Source organism: Cnephaeus nilssonii (genome assembly GCF_951640355.1).
Source record: "Cnephaeus nilssonii genome assembly, chromosome: 23".
NCBI lineage: Eukaryota > Metazoa > Chordata > Mammalia > Chiroptera > Vespertilionidae > Cnephaeus > Cnephaeus nilssonii.
In genome coordinates, this window is record NC_137094.1 from 17,174,502 (window position 1) to 17,191,499 (window position 16,998).

Here is a 16,998-nt window from a genome sequence, read left to right on the forward strand (position 1 = left end):
AGTGGTGCCCGCAGTGTCACCTGCATTGAACTCACAGCGGGGACGTCACACCTCACTGCCCATCCAGCACCAGGCGCTCTGCCTAGACGGCCCGTGACGGGGAGGGCCCTGCAGCGGAGGGGCTTTTGGTGCGTTGGCTCGTCAGCGTGCGACCATTGCTTCCCTGTTCACGATGCGGTTCTAACGGGGGGTGGGTGGGGGGGTGAACCCACCCGTTCGTACCGTCCAAGGTGACGGAGGGATGAGAGTCTGTCACTGATGGGGGTTAGCATTTCCGTGATACTTGGTAGCTGTTTATATGTTGCTTTATGTGCAAGGTGGATGAGCCCATGTCCAAAGCAGTGGAGTCTTATCACCACAAAGAAACGTGACTGTTTCTCGGTGATTGATGTTCATGGAGGATCATGCATGTAAAATACTGGAACACAGTACCAGGCACATCCTGTACGCTCAGTCAGGAAACCGCTCCTGTTGCCCTGTCACTGTTTTCATAGGGGTTTTTGGTGATCGATATCAGTGATATACCAGTAGAGATTATATGTGATTATGCTATATAGTAAGAGGTGACAAGTTCAAATTACTTATTTGAATTAGAATTTCATTACTTATAATCTTGATCAAAATAAACTAGTGTAAATATTGAAGATTTTGCTATTTTTATCTTCTAAAATATCTATTAACACTGAGCATAAAGATTATTTTATAGTTTTTTTCTTTGGCCTAATGCAGCATTGTTATTTAAAATTATATTCTCATGTATACGAAACATTACATAGTTCTGGGCATGAGTAAGGCACAGTACTTGGTGAAATGTTTAAATATTTTAAAATGTTATAATGTAAAAATTCTTATTTTGCTGGGGAAACCAGCTTGCATATTGTTGACAGGGGAAGGTCAAATATCAGTGGAGAGCAGGGTGTGAGCTTTAGAGTAAGGATGTGAGCAGTCCTCAGAAACCCTCTCCTTCAGTCCTGCGCTCTTCGAGACCTCAGAGTGTCGTCCGGCTACCATTGGTTTTCAAGATAGCATCGGATCTAGAAAGGATCTTAGAGTGAGGCTTGAGATACGAAGCATTTAGTTGTCTGTTAAGAATTGTTCTTCATAAGTCAGGCTTTTAAACTTGAAGTTTTCTGGAAGGAAGATGCGATCTTTTAAAGATCCTGCACTTTGACCCTAGAAGACACTGGAGAGGGGGTGCTGGTGTCTGTTTCTGTGCACATATGCATGCACATGTGTGTGCGCACACACATGTGTACATACACTTTTTAAACTTTAGGAGCAGAAAGGAGCGATTTACTCTACACTGAGGGAAGGATTCCTTTTGCCTTTCATCTAACTTACCTACTTTGGCATTACTGTCCTATTCTGGTAGTCTTTTTGTAACATGGAAATGAAATTGCTAAGAGCTCATGGTGTTAGATAGCTCAGCATTCAGAATTACTTGTGTAGAATAGAACACAGGACTACTGAATTGAAAATGAGCAATAAATTGCTTACAAACAGAATTCAGCATCTTAAATACTAAGTACAGTGTCTGTGATTCTGAAATTTACAAATGTTACAATTCTGTCTCGATACAGTATCTTCAGAATTGAAGGTAAAAATGATCCTTATTAGAATAAGGATAACTAACATCCTGATGAAATTAAGATTAATACGTTTAACTACTTGTATTAAATGAAAACACTATTTTAGAGTTAGTAGGTTTAGTATTTCCTGATTTTAAAGTGTATAATGGAACCAACCAAAATCACTGTGAAAGTATTTGTACCACAACACTCAGTAAAGGTTTTCTGTTCACCCTTTTTATTAAAAACTTGATAAAAGTGCATCGTATACATTGCTCATCCTGGAATCAAGTGTTCTTCAAACATTTGTAGTTTCCCCCCATTTCCCCCAGAAGGTGTGTAACAGGTAACGCACACTGTTTATCATCTCCCGAATTAGAACCCGCAGGTTTGTAAACTTGGCACTCGGCGAGCAGTGGGTGCCATGGAGTGATTAAGTGTTGGCGTGTGTACACCTGCTGTCAGGAAGTAAACTCCCATATGCTGCCGCTTGGCAGGCTGCATCCTAGAAATGGATTGAGCGGAGCGGCTCCGCGCTCTGCCTTTGTCTGCTTCCAGCCGCGCCTTCTCTTTGTGCCTGTGCGTGAGCGCTCTGCTCCGGTGAGCGGGACCTGGTCTCTCCGCAGATGTGCCGAGGGAAGGACAGGCACTCCTCAGAGCCAGTGCCGGCTAGCGGGGCTCGCTCAGTGCCCGCGGCGCCCTGGCACCAGCCGGAGAGCACACCTACCCCTTTGGAACCTCTGATCTGTATAAAAACTTAGCCTGAGACACATGGATTTTCACATTTTATCACGTCATGTCAGAAGACGTTCCCCCGATACATGTGAGTCTTAGGAAAAGAAAATGAGTATCTCAGTTGTGTTTTTTTAAATGAGGACTTAGATGAGAACTCATTGATGAACCATCTGAACTTTATGACTGTGTTTCTGGAATGACTCAGCTGAACCTTATTGCATGGAATACAGTGTTCAGATCCCCAGAGTAGTCAGGTCACAACATTTGTCGTTTGCACAATTACAAAGTCTCCTTAAAATTGACGGTGATGTTTTATTTACATTAATTATATACTGAATCTAAAATGAAGGGTCTTTGGACTGTCTCCATTTCTTAAATTAAAGTTTATGAGGAAAATATAGGCAAATACATCTTACTGGCCCCTAACATGAGACTTGAGTCATTGACATAGGCATGCTTGTTATTGCATGTTAATACACAGAATCCCCTTAAACAGTTCTTTTATAGATCCCCTCAGGGTACCCTTTTGTTTTATAATGTATTTTTAAGAATTACCGTCTTCAGAAATTAAAAAAATATTTTTGGAATTCTTGTATGTGATGGATTTGAACTAAAACTTGTCCTATGCGTATGCTCAGTTGTAACTATACATGCTTTTAGCGGTATTTTACAGATTGCACGTTTGAACAGCAGAGTTCCATGTTTTCTAGTGTAGTTTCCGGTGGCGGTACCTGCCTGCCTTGTCCTTGGCCGCGCCGGCACAGGCGTTGTGCTTATTTTGTTGTAAATGGTTCCAGTACTTGATCAGCTCACTGGGCTGGAACTGATGAGAGGTAATCAGGTGGCTGTATTTACAGCTGGAATAAGAAACTCGCCAGTGGTTGAACACAAATTCATTGGGAGGGGGCACAGGATCAATCCTCAGCTTGGCAAGACAGATCCCCACGTACACATCCTCCAAGTGCAAACGGCGGATACTGAGAGAGACTTTAAAGATCTTCTCGGCCAGATCTCCTGAGAACACGTAGCCAGTCCCCGAGCAGAAGACGGGGTAGCGCTCGCTCGGGTAGAGGTCTGGCGGCATGTACCACTTGCTGTCTTTGTTTCGATTGGGCGCGTAGCCTCTCATCAGGTAACCCGTGAAATAGTTATGCCTGGGAGGCAGGTCTGGCTTCAGGAGCTTGTGTATTAAGTATTCCGTGTTGACAAACATGTCGCTGTCCGTTTTCATCACATACGGAGTGTGTGGGCAGTAGGTGGCAACCCAGTTCATGCCCATCAGCGTCTTAATGGTCAGGTTGTAGTATGTGTCTAAGTAGTCCTGTTGAATTATATCGTGGTGTTGTCTGCTCTCTTCCAGTATGGCGCGTTGAAAGTAGCCATTTAAATTAGTACTTACTATGCCCAACAAGAAAATGCGTGTGATGTGGACACCCGGGGCTAGGCTCTCGTTGCCCCAGGTTTGCCGAATGGCCCTTCGGGCCTCTGTCTGTTCGGGCTCTGCAGCGATGAGGAGGATTAAAAAGGGGCTCTTCTCCTGGCACTTGGCGGGCTCGTTGATGAGATACTTGAAGTGGTAAGAATGGGGGTGCCCGGCACCCTTCTCATTGGAAAGGCTCCCGTTGGCACTGAGCGTGTTCTCCAGCCCCGTCACTCCCGGCGGCGACAGGTCCGTGTTATTGGAGTTGGTGGCCGTTTGCGGCCTCAGCGTTTGAGGGACCGTTTCTTTCCAGATGTTCCGGAGAGAGCTGTGGTTTGCCTCGCTCTTTGTAGAACGAAATCCTCGGAAAGTGTAGATCACAGGGTTCTCTTTGAAGGCAGCTCTGCCTGGCAGCCAGGCGTGGTGGTTGAAGAACAAGAACATGGCAAAGAGCAAGGCCAGGGAGAGCGCCCCGACGAGGGGGGCTCGGAGCAGGGAGCGCTTGGCCCAGCAGCAGTGCCGCCGCCGCCACTGGGGCATGTTGGACACCCCGGGAGGCTCTCCTCTGATCAGCGCTGTTCTCTGGCCATCATCTCCCGAGGCGGTCACGTCGTCTCCCTTGCAGTCATTCTACGGAGGTAAAGCACACAGGTTTACAAAATGCTCAGTATCCCAGAACCGCCTGAAAAAGAGACCGAGGATGCTAACACGACCAGGGCAGATGGGAGCTTAGGAGCTGTGAAGAGATCGCCCAGGAGCAAAGCTTATGACTTGTTTTCCCTTAGTAACTTCCTAGCAACACGCCTTTCAGCAGTGAGCACCTGAAGGGGAGGGGAGAGAGGGATCACTTCCGCTTCCTGGCTCCGTGGCTCTGGCCACGTGTACTTGGGGCCCAGGTGGGAGAGGTAAAGTTGTATGCCTGCCGAAGAGTGTGCCTAGGTTTCTGGAGAGCCGGTCGGAAGGCCGCGGAGCAGGTGGGAGATGGTTTGACATGCCATTGGGGGTTGTGCGCTGTCAGCGGCCTTTTGTGTAAACCGGCCGGCTATCATTTCATGGGACAGACGGTGCGAGGCTGGTTATGGCCGAGTCCGTGGGTCACAGAGCACCGCCCGGCGTGTGTCCAGCGGCCCCACTGCTGAGAGAGGGAGTCAGTGAGGAGTGCCCCTGTCAGAATCGGTTGTCAGGCTCCACTAACTCCGTGCGGGATCTTAAGAAGGAATGAATGATGACAGTTTCTAGCACTCTTTCCTAATTTTAACCTTGCACTTCCAATGTGAGGGATTAGGAGATCGTTTTCCTTCCTTACACGTAAGATGGATTTAAAAAAACATACAGCAACTAGTTGTCTTTAATGATCTGTGACCCTGCAGACTGTCACATGCCCCAGTCAGTCTCCATGCTAGGATCAAACAGTCTTCAGATTTCTTACAAAATATAGGCCCTGCTTACTACCTTATTCAAATACTCAAAACGTCAAACGGCACAAAATGCATTTTAGAGATCCTCAGGTCACGCTGTGTTCTAAGTTTGTATGTGGAGCATTTGTTACATTTCTAGGACTCCTGCGAGCATCACATTTAGAGCCCTAGATTTTTAATACAATTATGATGTCCCTGTGGGAGGGTCGTGACCCCGCATCTTAAGAACTGGCTGTGTTATCTGCAGTCAGTGTCCGTGAAGATTAGTTCATGGTTTCAGCTTGCTTTTAGTTTTTGTGGATCAGGGCATGGGGGTGGAGGTAGATAAAGCCGCTGTGGCTTGAATTCTAGTGAAAGAAAAAACTTTTCCAGTAGAAGGCTAATATGTAATTTTATTTTTTTTCCAAGTTTTTATTTTGCAAATTACTTCTTTAAGCAAAATAAAACTAGTCAATTAAAAATTTAATGTATGAAAAACAGTCTAGTAGGACCATTAGTTTTATTTGAAATGAATACACATGTGTCTATATATATAGATACATGTGACATGTGTGTTCATCAGCCTGTGATATTGAAAGATTCGTGGTTAATACCAAATTTGCTTAGCTCTGACATGAAATTTAATTATTTTTGGGAAAATAATGTTCTTATATAACTGAATAATAATAGAGTAGAATTAGCATATATAATGTGAAGTACATTGAAAGTACTGATTGATTGAAAGTGTTAGGCACACATATGTGAATGAAAGTATTTCTGTTCTGGTAACAACCACTAGAGGGAGCACGTAGCTGGGAATTTGAATAAAGTGTAATGTGATCTAGTACAGGCACCAGTTTGGATGTTTTCAGTGATCTGAAATTATGTGGCACTTTTGGAAGTTACAGTGTTTCTCAAATGTAGGAAATTATCTAATCATTTTGTGAGATAGTGATTTTTTTAAGTTTGGGGTTTGTAAAAACAATCTAGTTGGCTATTTATTGGAGTTTACTAACATGAATTTTAATGTTACATTGCTACAATGGAGACCAAGGCTCTTCATTTTACCAGCAACGCAGTTCTGCGGTGAGCTCAGCTGGAAAGAACAGAGCTGAGTGTTCCGATTTAGAAGCTCACGCTTCCTTTCCTGTACCGAGTGGGAGTCTTCCTAAGCTTTGATTTTCAAATGAAGTATTTGATAAGCAGTCACGATTCTTCCTCCACCCCACAAAGAAGCCCCTGATATAAGTGGGATGGGTATAAATGTAAAAGAAACAAAAGTTGCCTTTAAAATTTATTTGATAATGGATTTAAATATTCCAGAGCTAGATGAAACATGTTTGCTTTCTGTTGCCATAATAATGCCTGGAATGTGATTGAAGCCCCCATCACAGAGTCTTTTACAAGTTTAAATTGGTCGTTTCAGAAGAAATAAATACAAGGCCAGGTGTTTGAAGGAATGTTTGAATAAAGGACTGAAGGAGTGACTGAAGATAAATAGAGTCATAAATTGTGTTGTTTTTATGAAAATACACCTGAAGTGATATCTCTGAAGTATTTCAGTGTTACAGAAAACGCAAAGTATTACATGTTGTAACCCAGCATAAATACATGGTTTCTGGTTCTGTATGGCTTTGTAGCAGTGGGTGGTGGAGGTGCATCTGAATTTAAATTCATGGTGTTTGTATGTTTATGAATATTAAGCTGCTCAGGCTTGAAATCAGACACCCATTTGTTATTCTCTCATTGATAAAAGTGCATGTGGCTAGCCTTAAAAATCATTTATTAACAGTTTCTCTGATGAAAATTTTTCCACTAAAAAGAAAGTAAAGTTATGCCCTTTTATTACATAGTGAAATTATTCTTGAATTACTGCCTGTTGTATTTTATTTCTTAAAAAGTGGGAACGAGACAAAGTTCAAATGGTTTGGCATGCTAAATAGCTGGGCACTTTCAGATTTCCAGCATAGAAATAGCTTTGATTTATCTCCTATGTGATTTGTATGCTATTTCCAAGCTATTAATGTGTATTCACGTTTTATGGGTTGAAGTTCTTGGAGAGGGTGTTACTGTCTAATATTCAGTTGGCGCGCGTACGTGCGAGCACACACACCACACACACACTGTTCTTATCATTTGTCTTTTAAAAGTGTTGGCATCTTTAGTCTATTGAAACAGTTCTAGATTTAAGTGGTGCTTGAATAAAAAGTTCTACACTTTTGAGATATCTAGCTTATAAAAATGTCTAGTAGGTGCTTTTAACATTGAGAGATAAAGCCCCTAAGAGACACTTGAGATTTTCACAACCATATTTTTTTAATACCATCTGATTTCATTCTTTTTTTAAAAAAAATTTCATTCTTAAGTGGAGTAAAAATTAATGGTATGAATGAGAGTTGATGTTGTGATGTAATAATAATAGGGCCCGATAAATTGTTAAATCTAATTTTAGAATGGCATGCTTCCATGTCTTTAAAATGTTTGCCTTTTATGATGATGAAATAATAGGTTATTGACTTTTGCTGTGAAAATGAGCAAAAATTAAGATCTTTGATAGACCTCTAAAAATTTTTTAGAAATATCCTTGAGTTCCTGAGTCATGAGATGTTATTACAACTCGGATCGTTGCCAAGGTAGTTTATTAGGTGCATTTTGCCCTGCCCACACGGGCCTGGCAGGAGTTTGTTACCTTGTGTATTGTAGCCTGGTTGCACGGTGGCTAGATTTATATTTAATATCTTGACCTTGTAGTGCTACTTAAGGATATGTTTGCATCCAAGTGTTTTCATATTATGTTTTTGAATTTCACTTTAAAAATGACCACCAAGAACAAGCTTATCTGTTTGGTCACTGAGAACCAGTCTGTCGCCTAAAATTGCAGCTCACTGATTTAGGGGGGTTCGCACACCATTGGTATTTCTTTGTTGCAGAGTTGTTTTCATGGGCGGGGAACATGCAGATCTGCTGTGGGCGCCCTGCACACTCACACGCCCATGTGATCTGTGCACATCTCCCCTCGGCTCCATCGCACGGCGGTGCTGAGGCCGCCGGGCTCTGGCTCGCCCTCCCTCTGGGCGGAGGGTTTTGGAGGGAAGCCTGTTACTGAAAGCTGCCACAGAGCCCGGTTTTGTTCTAGAAGGACTTGGGAAAAGCCCTTGCTGTGAAGAGCATCTCCGACCCTCTTTCATGTAACTTCCTGCATTGTCTCTCGATGGCCATTTTAGAGGGAGCCAGCCCTGTGGTTCAGGAGATGGGGCTCCATTTGACCTAATTTGGCAGAGGATTGCCATGTTTTCTTGAGAGGGCTGCCGATTCTCTCTAAGTTTTCATTTCTCAGAGAATCCTTTAAGCACATCCTGTTCCTGGCTGCCTTTTCTCTCCTGTAACCCGGCATCACTCCGGCTGAGCTGCCTACTCCCTGGCAGAGAGCAGGGACAGTGCCTTCCGAACAGTGACACACGGAAAACCCCACACGCGGACCCTCCCCTGGTTTCAAGGGCAGTAAGCTGGGTGGGCTTGTTTATCAGACAGAGCCCAGGCAGCACAGGGCAGGAGAGACATTTAAAGGAACAGCACACACGAGACATGGACCTACCTTCCCCGCTCAGGCCACTGGTGTGGAGAGGATCCTGCCCCCTGAGCGCACTTTGGGCTCCAGCCCTTCAGCAGAAAGGTGCCATCGAACATGCGCACATCCCCCCGCGGTCTGCCTCCTGCGCCTGCTGGGCACGGGCTCCCAGGGTCCACCTGCCTCCTGCCTCCAGGCACCTCCTCCTTCATGGGGGCGCCGGGCTCCGGGGGCTCTTCCCTGCTTGCATCCTCTCTGCTTCTGAACAAAAGAGCGGTGGCCGCCGCGCTGCGTGGAGGGGCCGCCTCTGCCCGGCAGCTGCTGCGTGGAAGGCAGCCCTACCTCTGTGCTCCCGGCCGGACAATGCAGGGCTGTCCTCGCTGCTCGGGATCCATGTTCCCGGCGCCGAGCTGCAGCGGGAGCGGCCTCGTTAGCAGGAGCGGGCGCTGGGAGGCCGCCGACGCCTCTCGGTGCCTGGCAGCTGCAGGGAGGCTGGAGCAGGGTCCCGGGGGCTCCGTGCGGAATGTGAGGTCCAGGCTCCTCGGCTGCTGCCCAGGCAGGCAGCGTGTGAGTGTGGGCTTGACAGATGTTCCCTCTGACAGAGCAGAATCGCACGTCACTGCTTGGCTGGGGCCCACGTGATCGTTTGCATTAATTTGGACGAAAAGCCGAAGGTAGGGAGAAGCTTAGCCATGGTGCTTCTGTGTGATAGAGACTCGGTCCCAGCGTGGGGGTGCGTGAAGAACGAGAAGATGGGATGATTAGGAAAGGAATGGCTGTAATTTTATTGTATTTTTTAATCTCATGTCCCTTTTTTTATTTTTTACTTTATGCTTAAGCACAGGCTTTCTAAATGTTTTCAGCGTTAGATGTTGATTTTCCTGTGTGTGTGTGTGTGTGTGTGTGTGTGTGTGTGTGTGTGTGTGTTTTACACGGTTTTATAGGACATTACAATATAAGCTTTTATATGTAACTTGATCTGATCTCATCCCTTCAATGCACTGCTTCCTTTGAAGTTTTTCTTTTTTTTCTCAAGTTGGTTGCCTCCCCTTTACTAACACCTGGTTCAGACTGCTGGGCCATTTTCTTTGATCTGTAGCTTGGACCCCCCACCCCCCACCCCCCATTTCTGGGGCTTCTGTAAGTCCGCTGCCGGCTGCCTTACTGACACGCGGCGTGGCACAGCGCGCCTGCCTTGTTCTCCTCTGTGGGTCTGATGTCCTTGAAGGCAGGAAAACTTCATTCTCAATCACTTTTAGTGTGAGCATTTATATTTTATTTATTTTGCCTTTGTTTAAAATCACGTGGATGGTAAAATTCAGCAGAAGGATAGGGTAGACACAGCGCACGTGCGAAGGGTCCTCCTGTGGGCAGGTGGGCTTTTGTAATGGGGTTCCCCGGTCCCGGTGTTTCGGGGTGGGATAGTCGCTTGCTGTCAAGCAGGTTTTCGGTAAGCACGGACACGCGAGGATTTCTTGGTATTCAGTCTCCTGGGCACCTTCTTTTTCTGCAGCGTATTGGGGCATTGTGTTTGTTTAAATAGCTTGAATTATCAGTTTTCCCCCAGACATTAGGGACACTAACTCCTAGAAATTTATAGTTTGGGGACTTAAGCTATATGTTCGTGGTCCTGATCCCCAGCAATGTCTGTTAAATCACATATAGCCTTTCATTATCACATGTCATTTCATGGAGGAAATAGAGATGCTAGAGATTAATTCTAGTCACTTGATTACTTTTCAGGATCAAAGAAGAATCCCAAGTCTGCACACTATTTATTTACACAATTACTTTCCCGTATGTTGTTCAGGAACATAAAACTCAAATACAGAGAAATGCCCAAGTGAATCTGAAAACTGTTCTTGTGAATTTTATTTCAAAGGGCGGTGGCATGGAGGAAGGACAAAAATGGGACATGAAAAAGACTGCTTTCTCTACATTCCATTTTCTTCTTTAAAATCCTCACCCAAGAACATGTTTTTACTGATTTTTTTTTTTAGATTGGAGGGGGAGAGAGAAACATACATGTGAAAGAGAAATATTGATCAGTTGCCTCCTTTTCGAACCCAGTAGGGAATCGAACCTGAGACCCTTCCGTGCAAAGGATGATGCTCCAACCCACTGAGCTACACCAGCCCGGGTGTAGATTTCATTTTCAAAGTTTCACATCTTTCCAACTTTTTTTTTTTTTAAATATATTTTATTGATTTTTACAGAGAGGAAGGGAGAGGCATAGAGAGTTAGAAACATCGATGAGAGAGAAACATCGATCAGCTGCCTCCTGCACACCTCCTACTGGGGATGTGCCCGCAACCAAGGTACATGCCCTTTACCGGAATCGAACCTGGGACCTTTCAGTCTGCAGGCCGACGCTCTATCCACTAAGCCACACCGGTTTCGGCTCTTTCCAGCTTTTAACAAGGGCCCCTCCCCCTGAGCCTGGGCTAACCAACGTTATAAACATAGCCCCACCGGGAAATGTGCTGCTGGTGTCCCGCCGCCCCTGCCCTGCACGCAGCCCGCTGTCCACACCCCGGCCTTCGCCCAGGCCAGAGCCCGTGGGGTGGGCCCCGGAGGCAGCCTGAGGGACAGATTGGGTTTTGTGTCCCAAGCCAGCCGCTGCTCGTGTTCGCTTTCAAGTTCAGTGCCAGGCCCTCGAACATTTTTTATTTTTGTCCGTTAGGTTTTTAGTGTATTTTACGGAGCTTATGACTGATGTGCCCTGACTGGGAATCAAACCAACCTTTCCGTACATGGGAGGGACGCCCAACCAACTGAGCCACACGGGCCCGGCTCAACCCGTTTTTTGGGCATTTAGTTCTCTGTCCACCCATGCACATGCTCACTGCTCTGTTTGCCTGTTTAATTCGGAGTAACGCTCCAGTGCCTACTTACAGTCACTTAGTGTACAGGAGTGGACGTGGGTTTAGTAGATCACATTTATCGGGAGTCTTGCTCAGGCTTTGACTATGTAGCCAGCAGCAGTGGCCACTGCTGAGGACGAACCCAGGCAGCGAGGATGCCGCCTGAGCTGTCACATAAACCTTTGCTCATCAGCGTCATTGCAGTGCCCACGTGAAGATGGGGAACCACGCTGAGGGCTGTGAAACAAGGGTCCCCAGTGGTAGCTAAGCTGCGATGAGGAATTCAAGCAAGGTTCTCTCAGCCCTTCGCTCTGTGCTCAGCCATGCCGTGCCCGGCGCAGCTGGGGGATGGCGCTCTTTCTGCTCCTGGGGCAGCAAACCCAGAAATCACTCTTAGAAGCATGAGTGGATGTTAATATTTTTACTGTGTTCATTTGTTCAGCCAGTAGGTATCGATCGACCGCTGCGCGCCAACATTTGCAGGCAGGCGCAGCTTATTCAGCGTTAAAGGTTAGGGTACAGAGATCCACCATTTGGTGCCAGTCCTTTGATTGGACTCTTGGATGACCCATTGGATTGACTTTGGACCTGGATTACGAAGAGCGCTCCGGCGGTACCTGCTGGCTGGGAGGGAGCCGTCGGTACCGTCCGGAGCCCCTATTTCCCGGGACTGTTGGTCACACTGGCAGCGGGGCCAGTGTTTGTGCAGCAGAGGGCCTCCTGGAAACGCCTCAGCGGCCTGTGCACCGTCAGAATGGACTCACGCTCATAGGCCACCCCGCGTCCTGTCTCCTAAGCTTAGGTTCCGCTGGTGGAGAAGCCCGAGCAGGCACGAGATGAAAGCCCCTTCAGTGGCTTTTCCCAGCACCCTTCATGTTTCCAGCCAGGAAATCTGTAGAAACCCTCTGACAGGCAAGCTTGTAGAAGTTCCCCCTTTAGTCTCGCTGCTTTTAACATCTGCATTCTATGGTGAAACTTTCTCAGTGAATGTGACAAGTTTTTTGTCAGACTCGGCAAACTGGCAGCTGTTTTGTTAAGTTTTAGAGTTCTGCAGAACGGTCTTGTAATTTTCACTTGCGTAGGCCTACTTTCAGACCGGTACCACAGCCCGGGGGAAACTAGGGAGTCATTCCTAACGCGCAGGAGCCAGCGCTGGCCCGTTGGTTTTAGGGTGTTTCCCGGGCCTGCCGAGAATAGCCCCCCGGGAGCCAGAACTTAAAGGCGGGTTTTCAGTGCCTCTGACGACCTTCAACATGAAGCAGGCAATTATTTCACCGGCAAAAATGGGCGTCTTCAGGAATGGCAGCCGGATGGCAATTTGGGGCACGGAAGCTATGACAAACCACAGGCACGTCCAGAGGACAAGGAGAGGAGCCTTCCTTTACCAGAAAAGGGGGGCTGGGAGGCAGTGCTTTCAGCACAGCCCACTGCGGGGGGGCGGGGGGGGTCCCTCTCCAGGCTTTCTGACCTCGCTGTCAGGGAGGGTTCCTCTAGCATTTCACCCCTCCCAGCTCTTAGTTTCTCCTGGGCACAGAAGTAACGGTTTCATTCCGTTTGTGAGTGACCATTATGTGATGAATCAGGTATAACTTTATTTGTTATCTAATAGTAAAGATAAGTCATTTCATGGACTCACTAGGTGTACCGGTTAACAATGCGGATTTTTTTCAATCGATGGAGTTACACATACGTTGATCTATATGCAATTTGATATGTATGCTGTTTTGTTGTATTGACAACAAGCTTCAAAACTTCATATGTCAAATTTTCTGAAGGTGTTAACATCATAGATATTTTTAGGCTTAAAAATGTCGAATTTCGTGCCAAAAAGAGCATTTGCGGGAAGTTTTAATTCATTGCTTTATTTTGAAGAAAAGTGCTGCTGAAAGTGATCGTATACTTCGGGAAGCTTGTGGTGAACATGCTCCATCTCAAGATACTTGTGAACGCTGGTTTAAACGCTTTAAAAGTTATGATATCGATGTGAAAGAACGTCCAGGTCAACCGAAAAAGTTGGAAGACCAACAATTACAAGCATTATTGGATGAAGATGCATGTCAGACTCAAAAACAACTTGCAGAAAGATTAAACGTTGCTCAGCAAACAATTTCCAATTGTTTACAAGCAATGGGGAAGATTTTAAAGGAAGGAAAATGGGTGCCACATCAACTGAAAGAAAGTCTTTTTTGTATCGAATTGTGACTGGTGATGAAAAGTGGATTTATTTTGAGAATCCCAAAAGCACAAAATCATGGGTTGATCCAGGTCAACCATCAACATCGACTGCAAGGCCAAATCACTTCAGAAAGAAGACAATGCTCTGCGTTTGGTGGGATCAGGAAGGTATGGTGTATTATGAGCTTCTAAAACCAGGTGAAGCCCTTAATACTGATCGCTACCAACAACAAGTCATCAGTTTGAACCACGCTTTGATCATAAAACAGTGGTTCTCAACCTTTTTAATGCCACGACCCTTTAATACAGTTCAGGTTGAGAACCGCTGCTGTAGATCCTAAGACCATTGGAAAACACAGATATTTACGATTCATTAACAGTAGGAAAATTACAGTTATGAAGTAGCAACGAAAATAATTTTATGGTTGGGGGTCACCACAACATGAGGAACTGTATTAAAGGGTCGCGGCATTAAAAAGGTTGAGAACCACATAAAATGACCAAAATGGGCCAGAAGACACGACAAAGTAATTTTGCTTCATGATAACGCACCAGCACACACTTCAAAACCAGTTAAAGACACGTTAAAAGATCTTGCCTGGGAAGTATTAACCCATCTGCCATATTCACCAGCCCTTGCTCCTTCAGATGACCACTTGTTCTGATCGATGGCACACGCACTTTCTGAGCAGCCCTTCAACATGTACGAAGAACTAGAAAATAGGGGCTCTGAATGGTCTGCCTCAAAACAAGAAAAGTTTTATTGGGACGGTACCCACAAATTACCTGAAAGATGGGGGAAATGTGTAGCTATCGATGGACATCACTTTGAATAAAGCACGTTTGATGAAATTATCGTGTTTTCTTTGATTACAATAGTTAATTAACCGGTTAACTAGCTATTAACCAGTTAATTCGGGTTGACTATTAACTGGTTAATAATGCAGATTAACTATTATCCAGTTAATAATACAGATTAACTATTAACCGGTTAATGCAGATTTTGTAATCAAAGAAAACATTGCTATCAATTAACAATTTTGCTTGTGGTTTATATCTCTTGACTGTTCTGACTTAAAATTAGATGAAATCTTTTTTATTAAATTAAACTATTTGGATGAATGGCATATTTTTTGGTTATTTAAATTCAGTAAATAGTGTTTCCTTTTGGAAGAAAAGTTACTGTTTGTTAAGAATTTAGAATTTTCCTTTGAGGACAGTAGATGCTATGAACCAGGTTTACTTTCCTTTGAGCTCACAAAGCAGGAATTAGCCAGTGACAAAGGAGCAATCTCAGAATGAAGGTGTCAGTGTTGCCTGCCTGGCCTTCTCCTTCGCTTTTCACCACCTTGTGTAGCAAATGAAGTTTCTTGACTGAAAGCGGAGCTAAATTTAAGTGTCTCTTCCAGAACTAATGAATGGTAGACACGTTTATCTGTTTTAGTTCATAGAAGCTACCCATGATCCTAAGGGGTGATGCCAGCATTTAAAACCAGCAGTAATTTGGCCCATGCTTTGATAAGGAAGCTTGTTTTAGTCTTTGGCTTCTTAGTAGCATAGCCATTTCAGTTGAGCACAAACCAACTAGAATCTTTTGGTTGTGTTTTGGTGCATACAGGGATACTTTTGGGTAGAGGGGTGGTATGGGGGTTAATACGTTCTAGGAGATGTTCTAGAAGTTTATGGGGCAGTTTTTGGCTGACAAAATTATTGAAGATCGTTCAGTGTGGGGGACAGTCTGAAAACAAGTTCCATGCTCTGCAGAACCGACGTCTGGTTGCATTCCCGTGTGTGGTGAAAGGCCTTCTTTATAATTAAACTAGAAGCCCGGTGCATGGAAATCCATGCACTGGAGGGGGGTCCCTCAGCCCGGCCTGCCCCCTCTCACAGTCCGGGAGCCCTCAGGGGCAGGAGATGACGCAGGGATCAGGGGAAGGCGACACCCCATCACACCTCTGCTGCTGCCACTGCCAGCAGCGCAAGCCTCAGGCGGCCCTGGTTACCTAAGCCTTGGGCAGCCCTGGGCAGCTGGGCAGCCGCTATCTGAGGCTTGCCTGCACCTCGGGCTGGCCCTGGGCGGCTAGGGGGCTGAGGGGACTGGGGGACTCCGGAGGCAGGCGCGTGGAGTATCCGGGCCCACCTCGGGGCGGGCCCAGCCTTGCCGCGTGCCTGCCACCCCAATGGGGCTGAGGGGACTGGGCACCGCCATCTTGTGGCTGTGGGTGCTGCCATTTTGAGGGTGTGACAGTCAATTAGCATATTCCCTCCTTATTGGCTGTGGGCATCGCTATCTTTGAGGGTGGGGTAGTCAATTAGCATATTCCCTCCTTATTGGCGGTGAGCGCCGCCATCTTTGAGGGCGGGGCAGTCGATTAGCATATTCTTCCCTTATTGGCTGTGGGTGCTGACATCTTTGCGATGGTGTGATGGTCAATTAGCATATTCCCTCTTTATTAGATAGGATAACCCTGAAACACATGGGAATACAAAGTCTGTTTTCTAAAGTTGTAAACATGCACCGAACTTCCCTAGGAATTGAACTGCAATGTGTATGGAGGGAGAGTGCACTTCACTTTGGCCAGTGAACTTGGCCAGTCGATCACTGTTTTGAGAAGTCATGTTGCCTGAGGCGCTGACGCTCATCGGCATTGAATGACCAGCACAGCACACCTGTCTGTGGGCACTTGCAGTTGTTGCATCCACTTTGGTCTTATGTGTAGGTGCTGGTCGCTGATTACCTCATTGGTCTGGTATAATCAGGCCTGAGGCTCAGGTGGAAATACATATTGTTACCATAAATTAACATAAAATCTTCATTGTTGAAAGGATTACATATGTCCCCTTCTTCCCCCCATTGACCCTGTCTAGCGCCACCCCCCACTCCAGGGCCTCACCACCCATTGTCTGTGTCCACGGGTCATGCTTATATGCATACAAGTCCTTCGGGTGCTCTCTTTCCCCCTTCCCTCAAAAATTTATTTAAGGGAAAATGTTTTAATGAAAAATAATGAGCATGAAAATCATTGAAACTAATGCACTACAGATAGATAACTTTTAAAGTGCCTTAAGTATTTCAGCGTCATCTACTCCTGAGTAAATGGTTGATAAAATTCAACATTCAGCACATTTTCTTGTATATATCACAAGCTTAGTAATTAGTTGAGATTTGCTATTTAGTTTTTAAGATATTTTTAATCACTCTTAAATGTAACAAATCTCATCTTTGTAAATGGGATTATTTATTTTCCCTGAATATTTTAAAGGCATTCAA

General features: G+C 45.5%; 2 protein-coding genes across 2 annotated transcripts in view; one reads left to right on the forward strand and one right to left on the reverse strand.

The window, feature by feature from the left end:
* CDC73 (cell division cycle 73) overlaps positions 1 to 16,998 on the forward strand; it is a 65,725-nt gene that overhangs the window by 29,933 nt on the left and 18,794 nt on the right. The window lies entirely within an intron of this gene.
* On the reverse strand, positions 241 to 9,918 carry B3GALT2 (beta-1,3-galactosyltransferase 2). Its single transcript, XM_079763513.1, has 2 exons — positions 8,716 to 9,918; positions 241 to 4,353 (listed from the first exon to the last, which is right to left on the reverse strand). The coding sequence occupies exon 2, from the start codon at positions 4,261 to 4,263 to the stop codon at positions 3,010 to 3,012; it is 1,254 nt and encodes a 417-aa protein (XP_079619639.1). The 5' UTR covers positions 4,264 to 4,353; positions 8,716 to 9,918; the 3' UTR covers positions 241 to 3,009.

What these genes read in the sequence shown, in the direction of transcription:
- B3GALT2 (XM_079763513.1), bottom strand. Translation starts at nt 4,263, where the DNA reads ATGCCCCAGTGGCGGCGGCGGCACTGCTGCTGGGCCAAGCGCTCCCTG.